This window comes from Scyliorhinus canicula, chromosome 11, assembly GCF_902713615.1.
Source record: "Scyliorhinus canicula chromosome 11, sScyCan1.1, whole genome shotgun sequence".
In the NCBI taxonomy this organism is placed as follows: domain Eukaryota; kingdom Metazoa; phylum Chordata; class Chondrichthyes; order Carcharhiniformes; family Scyliorhinidae; genus Scyliorhinus; species Scyliorhinus canicula.
In genome coordinates this window covers 89,855,096-89,869,243 of record NC_052156.1, presented here as the reverse complement: position 1 = coordinate 89,869,243, position 14,148 = coordinate 89,855,096, and the positions used below count along the sequence as shown (strand labels likewise).

General features: G+C 53.6%; 1 protein-coding gene across 1 annotated transcript in view; it reads left to right on the top strand.

Annotated features, from left to right (window-relative positions):
- The window catches only part of mst1 (macrophage stimulating 1), a 170,023-nt gene extending 159,349 nt beyond the window's left edge, over positions 1–10,674 (top strand). Inside the window, exons 17-18 of the mRNA XM_038810834.1 lie at positions 3,022–3,161; positions 9,815–10,674. Of these exons, the coding sequence (XP_038666762.1) occupies positions 3,022–3,161; positions 9,815–9,973 (299 nt within the window). The 3' untranslated portion in view covers positions 9,974–10,674. The remainder of the gene's footprint in view (positions 1–3,021; positions 3,162–9,814) is intronic.
- Positions 10,675–14,148: the final 3,474 nt, after the last annotated feature.

The following is a 14,148-nucleotide window of genomic DNA, read 5'->3' as shown; positions in this document are numbered from 1 at the left end:
CTGATTCCGTGGCCTTCGATGACCCTGGTGGGCATCCTCTGGGGGCTCTGGGCAGAAGGGCCTCGGCTCCCTTGTCAATGGCACATGGCCAGCTGTGCCGCCCTGTCCTGTGTGCTGACCCCGAGATGTGGCCTCATCAGAGGGGTGGAACTCAGGAGTGCTGATGGCCACTGTCGCCGTCCAATGGGACGGTTCCGGGTTGGCACTTAGCGTCCCCCCTCCCAGTCGGTGCCCATAGGGCCCTAGGGTTCAGCTTGGGACGGAGGGCAGCTGGTTCGAGCCCCGGTTGCCCCTGCATCATCTGGCTTTGCCAGCCCTGGTGGCTCCCCATGGTCCGCACCATCGTGTCGACGCCCTCGGCAATGCTCCTCAGTGACTGGGAAACATCCCCCAGTGACCGGGCTCTGCAGTGCCTCAGTCCATCTGCGACTGGGACAAGCTCCGGAGTGCCTCAGCCATTCCCAACTGTGAGCGGGACATGGCCCGCAGAACCTCAACAAAGTCGGTCTGGTACTGGGTGACATCCCTCAGTGAGGCACACATACTGCCGAGACCCTCAGCCATGACTGTCACCGAATACCCGATGCATGGACACCGTCACTAATGGTGCCGACATCGTGCACCAGGCTCTCCACTGTGTTTACCACCCCAGCAGTGTTGGCCTCTCTGCCAAGCATTGCCGGCGCCATCTCCTGCTCCCGTAGCCTCTGGGACTCCTCCAATTGGCTATGGATCTGCTGGAGTGATGCTGACATCTCCCTCTGAACCTTCAGGTTGCTCCCTATCATCCCCATCAGCTCCAGGTATCTCTGTTCCAGACGCCCAGCTGCAGGCTGGGACCCAGCTGGGACCCAGCTGGAACCAGGGATCCAGCAGACCTCCAACTGCTCGCTTGCCTGGGGGTTGTTGCATCCACCTGATGTACATCATCAGCTGTGTGGTGCTCACCAGATTGTGCCTCAGAAGCCTGACCACTAACATTTCCCACCGAGGTGTGTGTATCTACGCTGGTGGGGGGTGGGGATGACAGCTGTGCCGCAACTATAACAGTTACCTCCTCGGATCTCTCCTCCGAGATGTTCTCGGAGTCAGGAGAGGGGTTCACCCAGGATGGGCCGGCGACGTCGGCTGGAGGACCTGCAGAAGAATGGACATGTGGTCAGTGGGTGGGATGGGTCAATCAGTAAGTCAATCACTACCCACGTTTGACAGGTTCTCCGGCGGGGACCGATGGTCCCTCACCTCTTCAGCATCCGCCAGCCTCCGCGTGGGTGACCACCCTGTCCTCGGACACACCAGTCACCTCCAGGACCCGCTCCTCGAAGGAGGTGAGGATTCTCAAGTCCAGCACCCCACCGCCAGTCTGGGCCCTCTCCCGCCGATTATTGGGGAGCTTTTCCTAAGGAGGCACAGAGAGGGCATCGTCTGGGGGGTGGGGGGAAGAGCGGCGTGAAGGGAGGGTTGGGGAGGAGGGAGTGTTTAAGGGGGATGGAGGGAGGTTGGGGGTCGCCTGAGGGAGTTGGGGGGGATGGATGCTCCCTTGGGGGGGTTGGGGGTGGGACGTTGGTGTCTACTCACTCATGCTGCCCGGTGTGGGTCGTTTTCCTTCTTCCGACAATGGAGGCCAGTCCTCCTGGTCACACTGCCCGAGCTCACAGCTGCTGCCACCTGGTCCCAGGCAGCACTGGCTGCCTTGTGGCTCGCCATCTGCGACCCTGGGGGGGAACAGGACATCCATCCTGGTCTCATCCACATCCAGGAACCTCTCCAGGCCAGCGTCCCCGAATCTTGGGGCTTGTCTCCTCGGTGCCATTATTACGAGTTGGATGGGGTTGGCTGAGGAAGTGCAGCCTAACTGCTGCTCGCCGTTGTTAGCGGGGGGCTGGCGAGCGCGGTACTGGCGAATCAGCTGGCAAGCCGGCTTTCGGGGTGAGAAGCCCGCGACGCCTCATTAAATGGACCAATTAACATTGAATAGTGCTGCCAACCTCACTGGGCCGGGCACCGAGAAATAAGCGGCAATTCCCGCTCGTTACACTTGGAAATCTTTCCTTAGAAATTTTTTTAGCACTGGGGAGCTGAACACAGAGATCGGGCCTACATTTTGAAAGGCTCCCCCTATCTCTAAGTGAGCTTGTGGGTCCCCCACACCCCCACCCATGAGCAATATCACTTCCCACACACATAGGCACAACCCCACCTGCCCCAGGTTAGGACACCCCGCTATGGGGTCCCCCCTCTTCACATCCCCAAGCTCCCTTACAGCACCTCCTTCCTTCTAGGATCCCCACCTATTACCCACCCAATCACCCTGTGGCCCCTGCTTACCTGCCCTTCACTCCCCCACCCTTCAAACCCCATCCACCCTCATTTTATTGGCATGGCCCCCCTCACCCCTGACCCTTGGCAGTGCCACCCTGGCACTCGACCCTTGCACAGCCACGCTGGCACCCAGGCAATGCTCCTGGTGGCTTGGCTGTGCCATCCAGGCATCTCGGCAGTGCCAGGGTGGCAGTGCCAAGGTGCCAGCCGGGCAGTGCCAAGGTGCCCGCATTCCAGGGGTGGCAGGACGCCACCCTGCACTGTCCCTGACCACCCTTCGGTCTCCGGTGACCCGGGAGACCCCCCCAGGTGCCGTTTTGCTTGGTCCTGTTTGTGTGGACCAGCACTGATTGACGCCCCCCCCGGGGAGGCTGAAGAATCAAGAGAAACTACTGGATCCTGCGCAGAAAGGTCGGAAGTTGGTTTTCAACCTACCTCCGTGAGCACCATTCGGTCCTGCACATTTGGAGCGGGACGCCAACTCCGAAGTCTCGCAGGACTTCAGAGAATCTCTGGAGGCCTCACCTGGCATTCTCTGGCCGTATTACACTCAAGCGAGAGCCCAACGCGGCCAGAGATTCCCGCCCAACCTGTCATTGAATAGCGGCGGGAAACTCCCTGAAAAACCCGCCACAAAAGTTTTCCGGAGAATTGCGCGTCATATCTTTGTCTGACCTAATTTCTCCTCTGCATGTGTAGGTACAGGAGATGATAATGTTCTGAACATCCTGTCGGTGCCAGTGATGAGTAACAAGAAGTGTAACCAGCATTACAGAAGCCACGTTCCTGAGACCGAGATGTGTGCTGGCACTCTGGAGAGGGGAGCTGGAGCGTGTGAGGTAAGAAACGAGGACAGCAGCAAATTGTAATGACCAGTGACAGCAGATGAAGGAGGACTGCAGCCAGAGCCCCAGCGAGGTCTCGAGTCAAACCTCAGCCCAGAGTCCTAGTGACGGTGTTTGAGTTTGGGTCATTTTAACAGGTTGCACTTCGTTATCCATTTAATCCATTTTACACATGGCCTCCGCATGCGGAATTAGACAGTGTAAGGGGAGCTTCATTCTGCATTTAGCTTTCACTGAACAAGGAGTTCTTGTTGGCAGTGTTACAGCAGACAATGTGTGATGCTCAGTCATAATGGTGTCTGTTCCACGTGGTGAGTAAAATGGCTACAACCCTGAAACCTTTAGTAATGAAAGGTGACATCCAAAGATCACATGACCATGACAAGCTACAGTGCAGAAAGAGAATAGTGAACAAAGATATTTCTCCAAACATCCCCCTTTCACAGAAAAAAATAACATGCACTTTCATTTGCAGCTGTAAATTATCCATATGTTGATTTATCAACAAAAGCATCACACATGAAACAAAAACATTTTCAGCGGGATTCTCTGTAGCCGACGTTGAAATCGGGAAACGCGATTGGGTGGAGAAAAGCCACCGATGCCGAAATCGTGGTAGATGCCAGTTTGACGCCAAATTGCGACACTCGGCACCCTGCAAATGGCGTTAATGCGCCATGCGCTGCTTAAATGCCGTTTACATATCATTAGCGAGCCTGACCCGGTATTCTCCAGAGCCTCTGCGATTCTCCCGATAGCACAGTTCACTTGTGGCTTCAAAAATCGTGGCCTGGCGTGGTGGTTGCTGACAGAGAAGAGTTAGGACAGGGAGAAAATCGACTGCGGGCTGCTGGCGCGGACACTGACTTTGCTGGCTGGGGTGGGGAGCCCCTGCCAGGGCGGGACGAGTGGGGGGTAGAGTTTGTGTGGACCAGCACTGAACTCTGTATGTGTTAATACATGTTCAGTTAATGTAAAGTAAGTACAGACAGATGATCAAGAGATGGAAACACTAACAGGAGCTATAAAAGGAGTTTTGTGCTCTTTTTTTAGTTAGTGTGTGGAGAACAATTAGAGTGAAGACATGATCAGACCAGAGTGTAGTGTAAACTTATTTGTTTTACTAGTTTAGTATTGAAGTGAAAGAACTCACTAGTTTATTATATATTACTCAATAAACATTTTGTCATCATCTGGAAGATTTCGACTATTTCTCATCAGAATTCAATACAACTCGACAAGACAAAAGATTAATATTTATATTACAATTTAGTAATATAACAGGGGGGAATATGATGAGCTGCCAGGGTGACCCTCCCAGGGAGCTGAGACGGTGCCCAGACACCGACTGCCATTACGGCGGCCAGCTTGCTGCTCACCCACTGACAATCCATCCCGGCCCCTGATTCTACACAGTGACACCGGCCTTATTGGTGCGCCCACCCCCGCACACCATGGTAACATATTGGCCTTTCACCCCGTGCAGACAATGGCGTTTGGAGTTCGACTAGCAATGATGGCCTTCCTAATGGCCGCCACAGCTCTGCGGAATGCCCTGCGGCCGTATGAGCGGGAGCCGCTCGGAGAGGAGGTGGAAGCTGCCGCAGTGGAGCGGGCTGCAGAGGGGCAGGTGGCTGGAGGGCCGGCCACCCAACAGGCCGAGGAGGGGGCGGTGCCAAGGAGGCACCACCTGAGGCCATGTGTGTACCGGCAGCGCCTGACATTCGAGGACTTGCCGGACCGGACATGCCATCGAAGACTCCGTTGAGCAGAGAGACAGTGCGACACATCTGCTACATGATGGCACACCTGCTCCGGGTGACCGTGAAGATGACGGTCGGCCTGAACTTCCAAACAATGGGGTCCTTCCAGTTGCCGAGTGGGGACCTGCCCAGGATCTCACAGACCTCGGTGCACAGGTGCATCTGCGCCGTCACGGAGTCCCTATATGTGCAGTCGGATCAATACATCCATTTCGATGTGGACCAAGCCCACCAGGATGTTCGGGCAGCGGGGTTCGCTGCCATCGCCAGGATGTCCAGGGGGCAGTGGACGAAATACATGTCGCCGTATGGGCACGTGCAGATAACAGGCCGCTGTACACCAACCAGAAGGGGTTCCACTCGATGAACGTCCAGCTGGTCTGTGATCCACACTGCACATCGTACACCTCTGCACCCGATACCCGGGCAGTGTGCTCGATTCCTTCATCCTGGCACACTCGGCCATCCCTGACATGTTCGAGGGGCACCCCCCCCCCCCCCCCCCCCCACCCCACCGGCTGAGGGGTTGGCTCCTGGGTGACAGGGGTTACCCGCTGCGGCTAATGACACCTATCTGGAAGCCACAGGCTGACACGGAGACCCGCTACAGCAACGCCCATACAGCGACCAGGCGCGTGATCGAGTGGTGCTTCGGAGTCCTGAAGATGTAGTTCAGGTGCTTGATGACAACTCGCTCTGCAATAAGCTCATGATTCATGCCCTCAGTTGCACCGCCCACCTGGGTGATGCCTGCATGCGAGCTGGCCAGTCCATCTCAAGGTCGCACTGAATCCCTGGGGTGGGGATGATGGGGACTGTCGGGTGTGGCGGGTGGGGGAGGGAGGAGGGTGGGGAACGCAGTCCACCCAAGGTCCCCCCCCCCGCCCCTCCTTGGCCAGCTCGGACCAGCCCACCCCCACAGCCATCAGATAGAGCACCGAAGCATGTTATAACGATGGTAACAGGTGTTTATTGTGAACATAGAAATTACAGTGCAGAAAAGGCCATTCGGCCCATCGAGTCTGCACCGACCAATTTAAGCCCTCACTCCCACCCTATCCCCGTAACCCAATAACCCCTCCTATGTTCATAGATCTTTGAAAGTTGCCACTCAAGTGGATAGAGTTGTGAAGAAGGCCTATGGTGTGCTAGCGTTCATCAGCAGAGGGATTGAATTTAAGAGCCGTGAGGTGATGATGCAGCTGTACAAAACCTTGGTAAGGCCACATTTGGAGTACTGTGTACAGTTCTGGTCGCCTCATTGTAGGAAGGATGTGGAAGCTTTGGAAAAGGTGCAAAGGAGATTTACCAGGATGTTGCCTGGAATGGAGAGTAGGTCTTACGAGGAAAGGTTGAGGGTGCTAGGCCTTTTCTCATTAGAACGGAGAAGGATGAGGGGCGACTTGATAGAGGTTTATAAGATGATCAGGGGAATAGATAGAGTAGACAGTCAGAGACTTTTTCCCCGGGTGGAACAAACCATTACAAGGGGACATAAATTTAAGATAAATGGTGGAAGATATAGGGGGGATGTCAGAGGTAGGTTCTTTACCCAGAGAGTAGTGGGGGCATGGAATGCACTGCCTGTGGAAGTGTCGGAAACGTTAGGGACCTTCAAGCGGCTATTGGATAGGTACATGGATTAGGGTAGAATAATGGAGTGTAGATTAATTCCTTCTTAAGGGCAGCACGGTAGCATTGTGGATAGCACAATTGCTTCACAGCTCCAGGGTCCCAAGTTCGATTTCGACTTGGGTCACTGTCTGTGTGGAGTCTGCACATCCTCCCCGTGTGTGCGTGGGTTTCCTCCGGGTACTCCGGTTTCCTCCCACAGTCCAAAGATGTGCAGGTTGGGTGGTTGGCCATGATAAATTGCCCTTAGTGTCCAAAATTCTATGATTAACCCAGGGCAAAAGTTCGGCACAACATCGTGGGCCGAAGGGCCTGTGCTGTGCTGTATTTCCCTATCTCTATCTCGAACCTTTTTGGTCACTAAGGGCAATTTCTCATGGCCAATCCACCTAACCTGCACATCTTTGGACTGTTGGAGGAAACCGGAGCACCCGGAGGAAACTCACACAGACACTGGGAGAACGTGCAGACTCAGCACAGACAGTGACCCAGCGGGGAATCGAACCTGGGACCCTGGCTCTGTGAAGCCACAGTGCTATTCACTTGTGCTACCGTGCTGCCCTATATACAAATATACACAGTCTGTGCCCTAGCCCCTATAACTAGAAGCCCAGGAACCGTCTGGACGGCAGCTGGTTCCTTGGGCCGGTCTGCCCTCTGACCATCCGGCCCCTCAGGTGCTCCTACCTCCACCTGCTGTACCGGATGTGATGTGAGGTGCGCACCATATAGTGTCCCAGGAGCCTCTTCACTAATGTGCGCAACCGCGGTAATAGTCTCTGGGATGGTGGAGGGACAGCAGTGGCAGGACGTCAGTGCCACCCTCCGACCCGGGCTACGGGGTGTCCTGAGTCTCAGGCAGAGGGCTGGTGTTCGGGCTGCTCTCCCCGTCAGTGTTCGGCCGTCTGGGCGGCACTGGCTCTGGCTCTAGTGGGGGTACTCCGGATGTTGCCGCCCATCTCCGGCAGGTCTTGTAAGACACAAGACGACAGCACGGTAACATTGTGGATAGCACAATCACTTCACAGCTCCAGGGTCCCAGGTTCGATTCCGGCTTGGGTCACATCCTCACCGTGTGTGCGTGGGTTTCCTCCGGGTGCTCCGGTTTCCTCCCACAGTCCAAAGATGTGCAGATTAGTTGGATTGGCCCTGATAAATTACCCTTAGTGACCAAAATTGCCCTTAGTGTTGGGTGGGGTGACTGGGTTATGGGGACAAGGTGGAGATGTTGACCTTGGGTAGGGTGCTCTTTCCAAGAGCCGGTGCAGACTCGATGGGCCGAATGGCCTCCTTCTGCACTGTAAATTCTATGATGTCTATAATGTATGGTTAGGCAGCAGGCCGGGGATGTGGGGGGGGGGGGGGGGGGGGGGGGGGGGGTGCGTGTCTGAGGGGGTTGAGGGGGGTGAGGGGTGGGGAGGGGGGTTGAGGGAGATGGAAGGTGAGGTCCTGGGGATCGCAACTAAGCGGGGTCTCACTTCCTCGCCTGCCGCCGACCTCCATCTCGGTGACCTCCCTTTCCTCCAGGCCGCCGACCACGTCCTGTGCCCTCTGCTCAGGCCTGGTGAAGGGCCGCAGATCTGGTGGTCCCCCTCTGGTCTTCGCCCGCTCCCAGCGGTTGTGTGCGGTCTTATCCAGGGGAGTGGGTGGGTGGGGGTTAGTGCCAGGGGCACGGACCGCCTTTCCCACCTGTGCCCAGCATGGCGAATGGTGGTGCCTGGTGGCCTTCCTCTCAGGCCGGGGTACAGGGTTACCTTCTCTCCTCCATGGCGTCCAGGAGGGTGTCCAGCTCAGCATCCCTGAACCGTGGCGCTGCTCTCCTTCCAGCCATCTTGTTGTCTGGGACGGTGTGTGTGGGGAGATGGATCGTTTAAGTGCGACTGTGGCGTGTGAGCCTTATGAGCGCCAATCACGGATCCGGAGAATCCGGCACCGTTTCCATGGAATTGATTGCGTTCCACATGGCGAAGGTGCTAACCCATTTAAAGTAGCTGAATTGATGCGCAGGTTGCGCCGTTTTTTCTGTCATAAAACACCCCAGTTCCCATGCCAGTGTCGACACTTAGCCGCAAAATCGGAGAATGCAGTCCATGGTAACTGTGTGAACAGTGAAAGGCTGCCTCACGACGCCGAGGATCCTGCTTCGATCCCGGCCCCGGGTCACTGTCCATATGGACATTCTCCCCGTGTCTGCGTGGGTCTCACTTCCACAAAAAAATTGGGTACACTGGACGGGAATCACCGTTGGCTCACGCCGAAATTGGGAAATGCGATTTGGCGGAGAATAGGTTCTGATGCCAATTTGACACAAATCACAATTCTCCGTCGCCTCTACAGCGACGTCAATGCGGCCCTCAATGCACGTACAGTAAACGCCGTTTGTATATCATTAGCTGGCCTGACCCGGTTAGTCTGGGGCCTCTGTGATGTTCCTCCTCCGAACTCCCGACGGCACAGTTCACTTGTGCTTCTAAAAATTGTGAAACCGGCGTGGTGGCTGCTGAGGGAGAGAGAGGGGGCACGGAAGGTGCCCAACATCGCCATAGTTTACTGACAGTTGTGCTGCTGGCCGGGGGGCTTCTGCCAGGGCCGGTGGAGTAGTAGGGGGTAGTCAGGAAGTGGGCTGTGGGGTCGGGGTGGACGGGCACCGAACACCATTGCCGCAGCCGGAAAGGCAGCCATGCAGCTGCAAGTGCCGCTGACAGCCCACTGTGAACCTGGGACCACAGGTCATATAGGTGTCCCCTCCAGGCCACCCCCCCCCCCCCCCCCGCCCCCAGGTGCCCCCTCTGGCCCCAGCCAACCCATCAGCAGGATGGGTGCGCTCCAGCGAAACCAGTGCCATCTTCTTGGCTGCCATAAATGTGTGTGGGGATTGTAATGTGTATGTGCGGCTGCAGGTTTTCAGCCTCCTGAATGTCAATCACGTACCCGGTGAATCTCCCATTGAAATAGATTGTGTTCGATGTGGCGCCGGTGCTAGCCCCTCCACAGCCGCTGAATCAGTTCAGGTGCAGCACCAGTTTTGCTGGCGTGAAAGTGCATGAATCCTGCCCCGGCATCAACACTTAGTCTCAGGAACGGAGGATCTGGCCCTCTAAAGTTTATAGAAAAGAAAAATCTTTCTCCACGTGTGGAATGAGACGTGTGAAATATGTTTGGAAACCTGTCCCCAAATCGGGTGGGGTGCAGGGCGCAGTAACTGTCACTTGTGTTCAAATGAAACCTAAAGTTGTGTCTTCTGCCTTTCAGCGGGATTACGGCGGGCCCCTCGCTTGCTTTACCCATGAGTGCTGGGTGCTGGAGGGAGTCATCATTCCTGGACGAGGATGTGGTCGAGCAAGACAACCTGGAATCTTTGTCCGAGTTGCAGTGTTCGTGGACTGGATAAAAAAAGTCATGGCACTCTAGGCATTGCGGTGAGAGCTCAGGCTCTGTGGAAAGATGAGAAATTCCTCAGCTGCATGACGTGAATATGTTGCTCCCATGGCCCAGTCCTCTTATCAATGCAATGTTACTTCTCCTGGCTGTCAGTGTAGAACCGAAAGCAGTTTAATCTTCAAGTCTCGTTATGTACGGCAGGCTTTGTTATTCGATTGAGCATATTTATTCATTTATCTTTGCGAAGATCTGCTAATAAATGTTGCAGTGAATCAATTATCTTTGGGAGGTTAATGAATCAATGAAATTATGTATGTGATTAAATTGCATATTTTCAATCAGCACTGTTTTGTGCATTAGGCATTAATTTAAAGTAGCTGATATCTGGGTTGTTTGTTGTGACCGTGTTTTGACCTGTGCTATATAGAGTAGGTGCTTCTGTCATGATTAGAAATTGCTGACATCTACATCTTTCCAGTTTAACCTGCACATCTCCTCATTTATATCCACACAGGACAGTCAATGCTTTGTAATAATAAATGTCATCTCCTCGGGAGTGTTGTACTTTTTGTCATGTTGAATTTTAAGGAGCGTTTCAGAGCATCTGTGAAACTTAATCCTAAATCTCGTCATCAAACTTGTCACAAGAGACATCATGCAATGCCAAATTTTCATTTGGATAAAAATGATAACGAGTAACATTTATGTCCAAAATAAATATTGACCAACAATCCATTTCTCAGTTCCTAAATTATTTGGAATGTCTGACAGGATGTGGGCATTACAGGCAGCCCATCACCAATAACCTTGAACTGAGTAACTTGCTGAGCTATCTCAGAGGGTAGTTTTTAAAAATATCTATTTTTATTCAAGGCATTTGCATATATACAAACAAAATCAGAAGAACAATCAAACAACTCAATAAACAACTAACACCCACTCCCGCCCCCCCACAGCTCCCCTGACCCCCTCCCCTGTGCTCACCTCTCAAACCTCCTTAAAGAAATCAATAAATGGCTTCCACCTCCAGGTGAACCCATCCTCCTCTGTTCTTAACTTTCTCCAGCCTCAGGTATTCCCCCAAGTCTCTCACCTACATCCCCGCTTTAGGCCGCTCCGAGTCCTGTCACCCGGGCAAAATCCGTCTCCGGGCTATCAGGGAGGCAAAGGTCAAAACATCGGTTTATCTCACCCCCTGGACTCCGGGTCTTCCAACAGCCTAAATATCGCCACCTCTGGACGCAAGACCACTATCACCCCCAAAACCTTGGGAATCACGTCTGTTCTGTTATGCTTCTTCGTCTAGCGTAAGCTGCTTCCTTGATGTATGCTTTGACAAAGGAAGGTCCAGACTTTGTAATGAGTTCAATATGTTTATTGAATTATTAACACAGTTCTTAAATGAGTTTGACTCTCCTGCTAATCTAACTGTAGTAACTCAGTCTAACTAAACCAGTCTGCTCTAAGCCACGTGCTGGGTGTGATGCTTCTGATCAACCCTGACGTACTCTCTAGTTGTGGGTCTGTGGTAAGAGACAGAGCATGTGTGCCCTGTCCTTTTATATGGGTTGTGTAATGCCCCCTTGTGGTAATGCCACTTCTGGGTGTCTTGACTGCCCATTGGGTGTATCCTATTCTAAATGTTCATTAGCTGCATGTTTGCATATCATGACATCTTCGGTGCTCCCTCTAGTGTTTACTTAGTTGTAGTGAATTTACATTAACCCCTTGTGTATTTACAGTGATGCATATCACCACAATGTCCAAGAACCCCTGCCAGAACCCACTCGTCTTGCATAGGCCCAGAACATGTGGCCGTGATTCGCGGGTCCCCCTGAACATCGCCCACATTTATCCTCCACCCCCGCAAAGAACCTATTCATCCTCGCCACCATCATATGAGCGCTACGTACCACTTGGAACTGGATGAGACTTAGCCTTGCACACGACGAGGACACATTCACCCTCCGCAAGGTCTCTGCCCACGTCTCACCCCCCGCACCTCCCCTCCCAGATTCTCCTCCCACTTACGCTTAATATCTCCCACCCGGGCTCCCTCCCACTCCACCAACCCCTTATAGATATCTGACACCTTACCCTCCCTAATTCATCCTTCGACAGCACCTTGTCCTGCAACCCCAGGGGTGGCAGCCCAGGAAAGGACGGCACCTCTCTCCTTACAAAGTGCCGAGCCTGCAGGTACCTAAAACCATTCCCATTGGGCAACTCGTACACTTTCTCCAGGTCCTCCAACTTAGCAAATTTGTCCCCTACAAACAGATCACCAAAGTGCTCAATCCCTGCCTGCCGCCACCCCGAAGCCTCGCGTCCAGCCCCACCCGTCCAAAGCTATGGTTATTGCAGATCGGTGCCGACACCAACCCACCCTCCAGCCCAAATGCTGCTGCCACTGCCCCCACACCCTTAGGGCCGACGCCATCTCTGGGCAACAGAGTACCTGGTCAGTGAGAACACTAGAGGCATCAACAACAAAGCCCCCAAACATGTTCCACTACATGATACCGCCTCCATCTGTCCTGACACCGACCCCTCCCTGGGCCCACTTCCTAACCATAGTGAAATTTGCCGCGCAGGAATAATTCATCACATTCAGCAATACCAGCCCCACCTCCTCGGCCCTGCACCAAGAAAGTTCCCCTAATCTGTGGGGTGTTCCCCGCCCACACAAATCCAGAGATCAGCCCATTGACCTTCTTAAAAAGTGACTTGGGGAACAAAGATTAAGAGGTTCTGAAACACAAATAGAAACCTTGGCAGCACCATCATGTCACATGAGGAACGGTTGAGGACTCTGGGTCTGTAACCGTTGGAGTTTAGAAGGATGAGGGGGGATCTTATTGAAACGTATAGGATACTGAAAGACCTGATGAGGAGAGGATGTTTCTAATTATAGGAAAAACTAGAAGCAGAGGGAACAATCTCAGACTAAAGGTACGATCCTTTACGACAGAGATGAGGAGGAATTTCTTCAGCCAGAGGGTGGTGAATCTGTGGATCTCTTTGCCACAGAAGGCTGTGGAGGCCAAATCACTGAGTGTCTTTAAGACTGAGGTAGATAGGTTCTCAATTAATAAGGGGATCAGGGATTATGGGGAGAAGGCAGGAGAATGGGGATGAGAAAAATATCAGCCATGATTGAATGGCGGAGCAGACCCGATGGGCCGAGTGGCCTAATTCTGCTCCTATGTCTTATGATAGTTTTTACTGTCTAAACTCGCACCGCCAACGACAGCGGTAGCACATCCCACCTCTTAAAGTCCGCCCTCAGCTGCTCCACCAACCCAGCCAGGATCAGCTTGTGCAACTCCGCTCATCTCCACTCCATCTGGATATCCAAATATCTAAAGCTCACCCCCATCATCCTAAACGGCAACTCCCCTAGTCTCCTTTCTTGCCCTCAATCGGAACACCTGACTTTTTCCCATATTCAACTTGTATCCTGAGAACCAGCCAAACTCCCCCAAGATCTCCATGATGCCTTCAATACTGCCCAAGAGGTCTGCAATATACAGCAACAGGTTGTCCACATACAATGAGCCCTTGTGCTCAACGCCTCCCCCGCCCCCGCTCAATCCCTCCCCAGTCCCTCGATGCCCATTGCCAGTGGTTCTATTGCCAAGGTGAAGAGAAATGGGGAGAGCAGGCACCCCTGCCTCGTCCCACAATACAGCCCGAAGTACCCCAAATTCACTCAATTTGTCTGTACGCTTTCGATCAGCACCTTACATATCAGCAAGCCCCAATCGACAAACCCCTGGCCGAACCGAACCACTCCAGCACCTCCACCCAATCAAAGCCTTCTCCGCGTCCATCGCCACCACTACCTCCACCTCCTGCCCCTCCAAAGGCATCATGATTACATTGAGCAGCCTCCTCACATTCGGTGACAACTGCCTCCCCTTCACAAAACCCGTTTGATCTTCACCTATCACCCCTGGGACGCAGTCCTCAATTCGCAAAACCAACACCTTTGCCAATAACTTGGCGTCCATGTTCAATAACGATATCGGGCGGTACGACCCACATTCCTCCGGATCCTTATCTTTATTTAAAATCGGGGAGATGGAAGCCTGTGACAATGTAGGGGGGGGGAGTTCCCCCCTCTCACTCGCCTCATTGTACGCCCTCACCAGCAGTTGCCTCAGATCTGCCCCAAACATTTTATAGAAATATACCGGGAACCC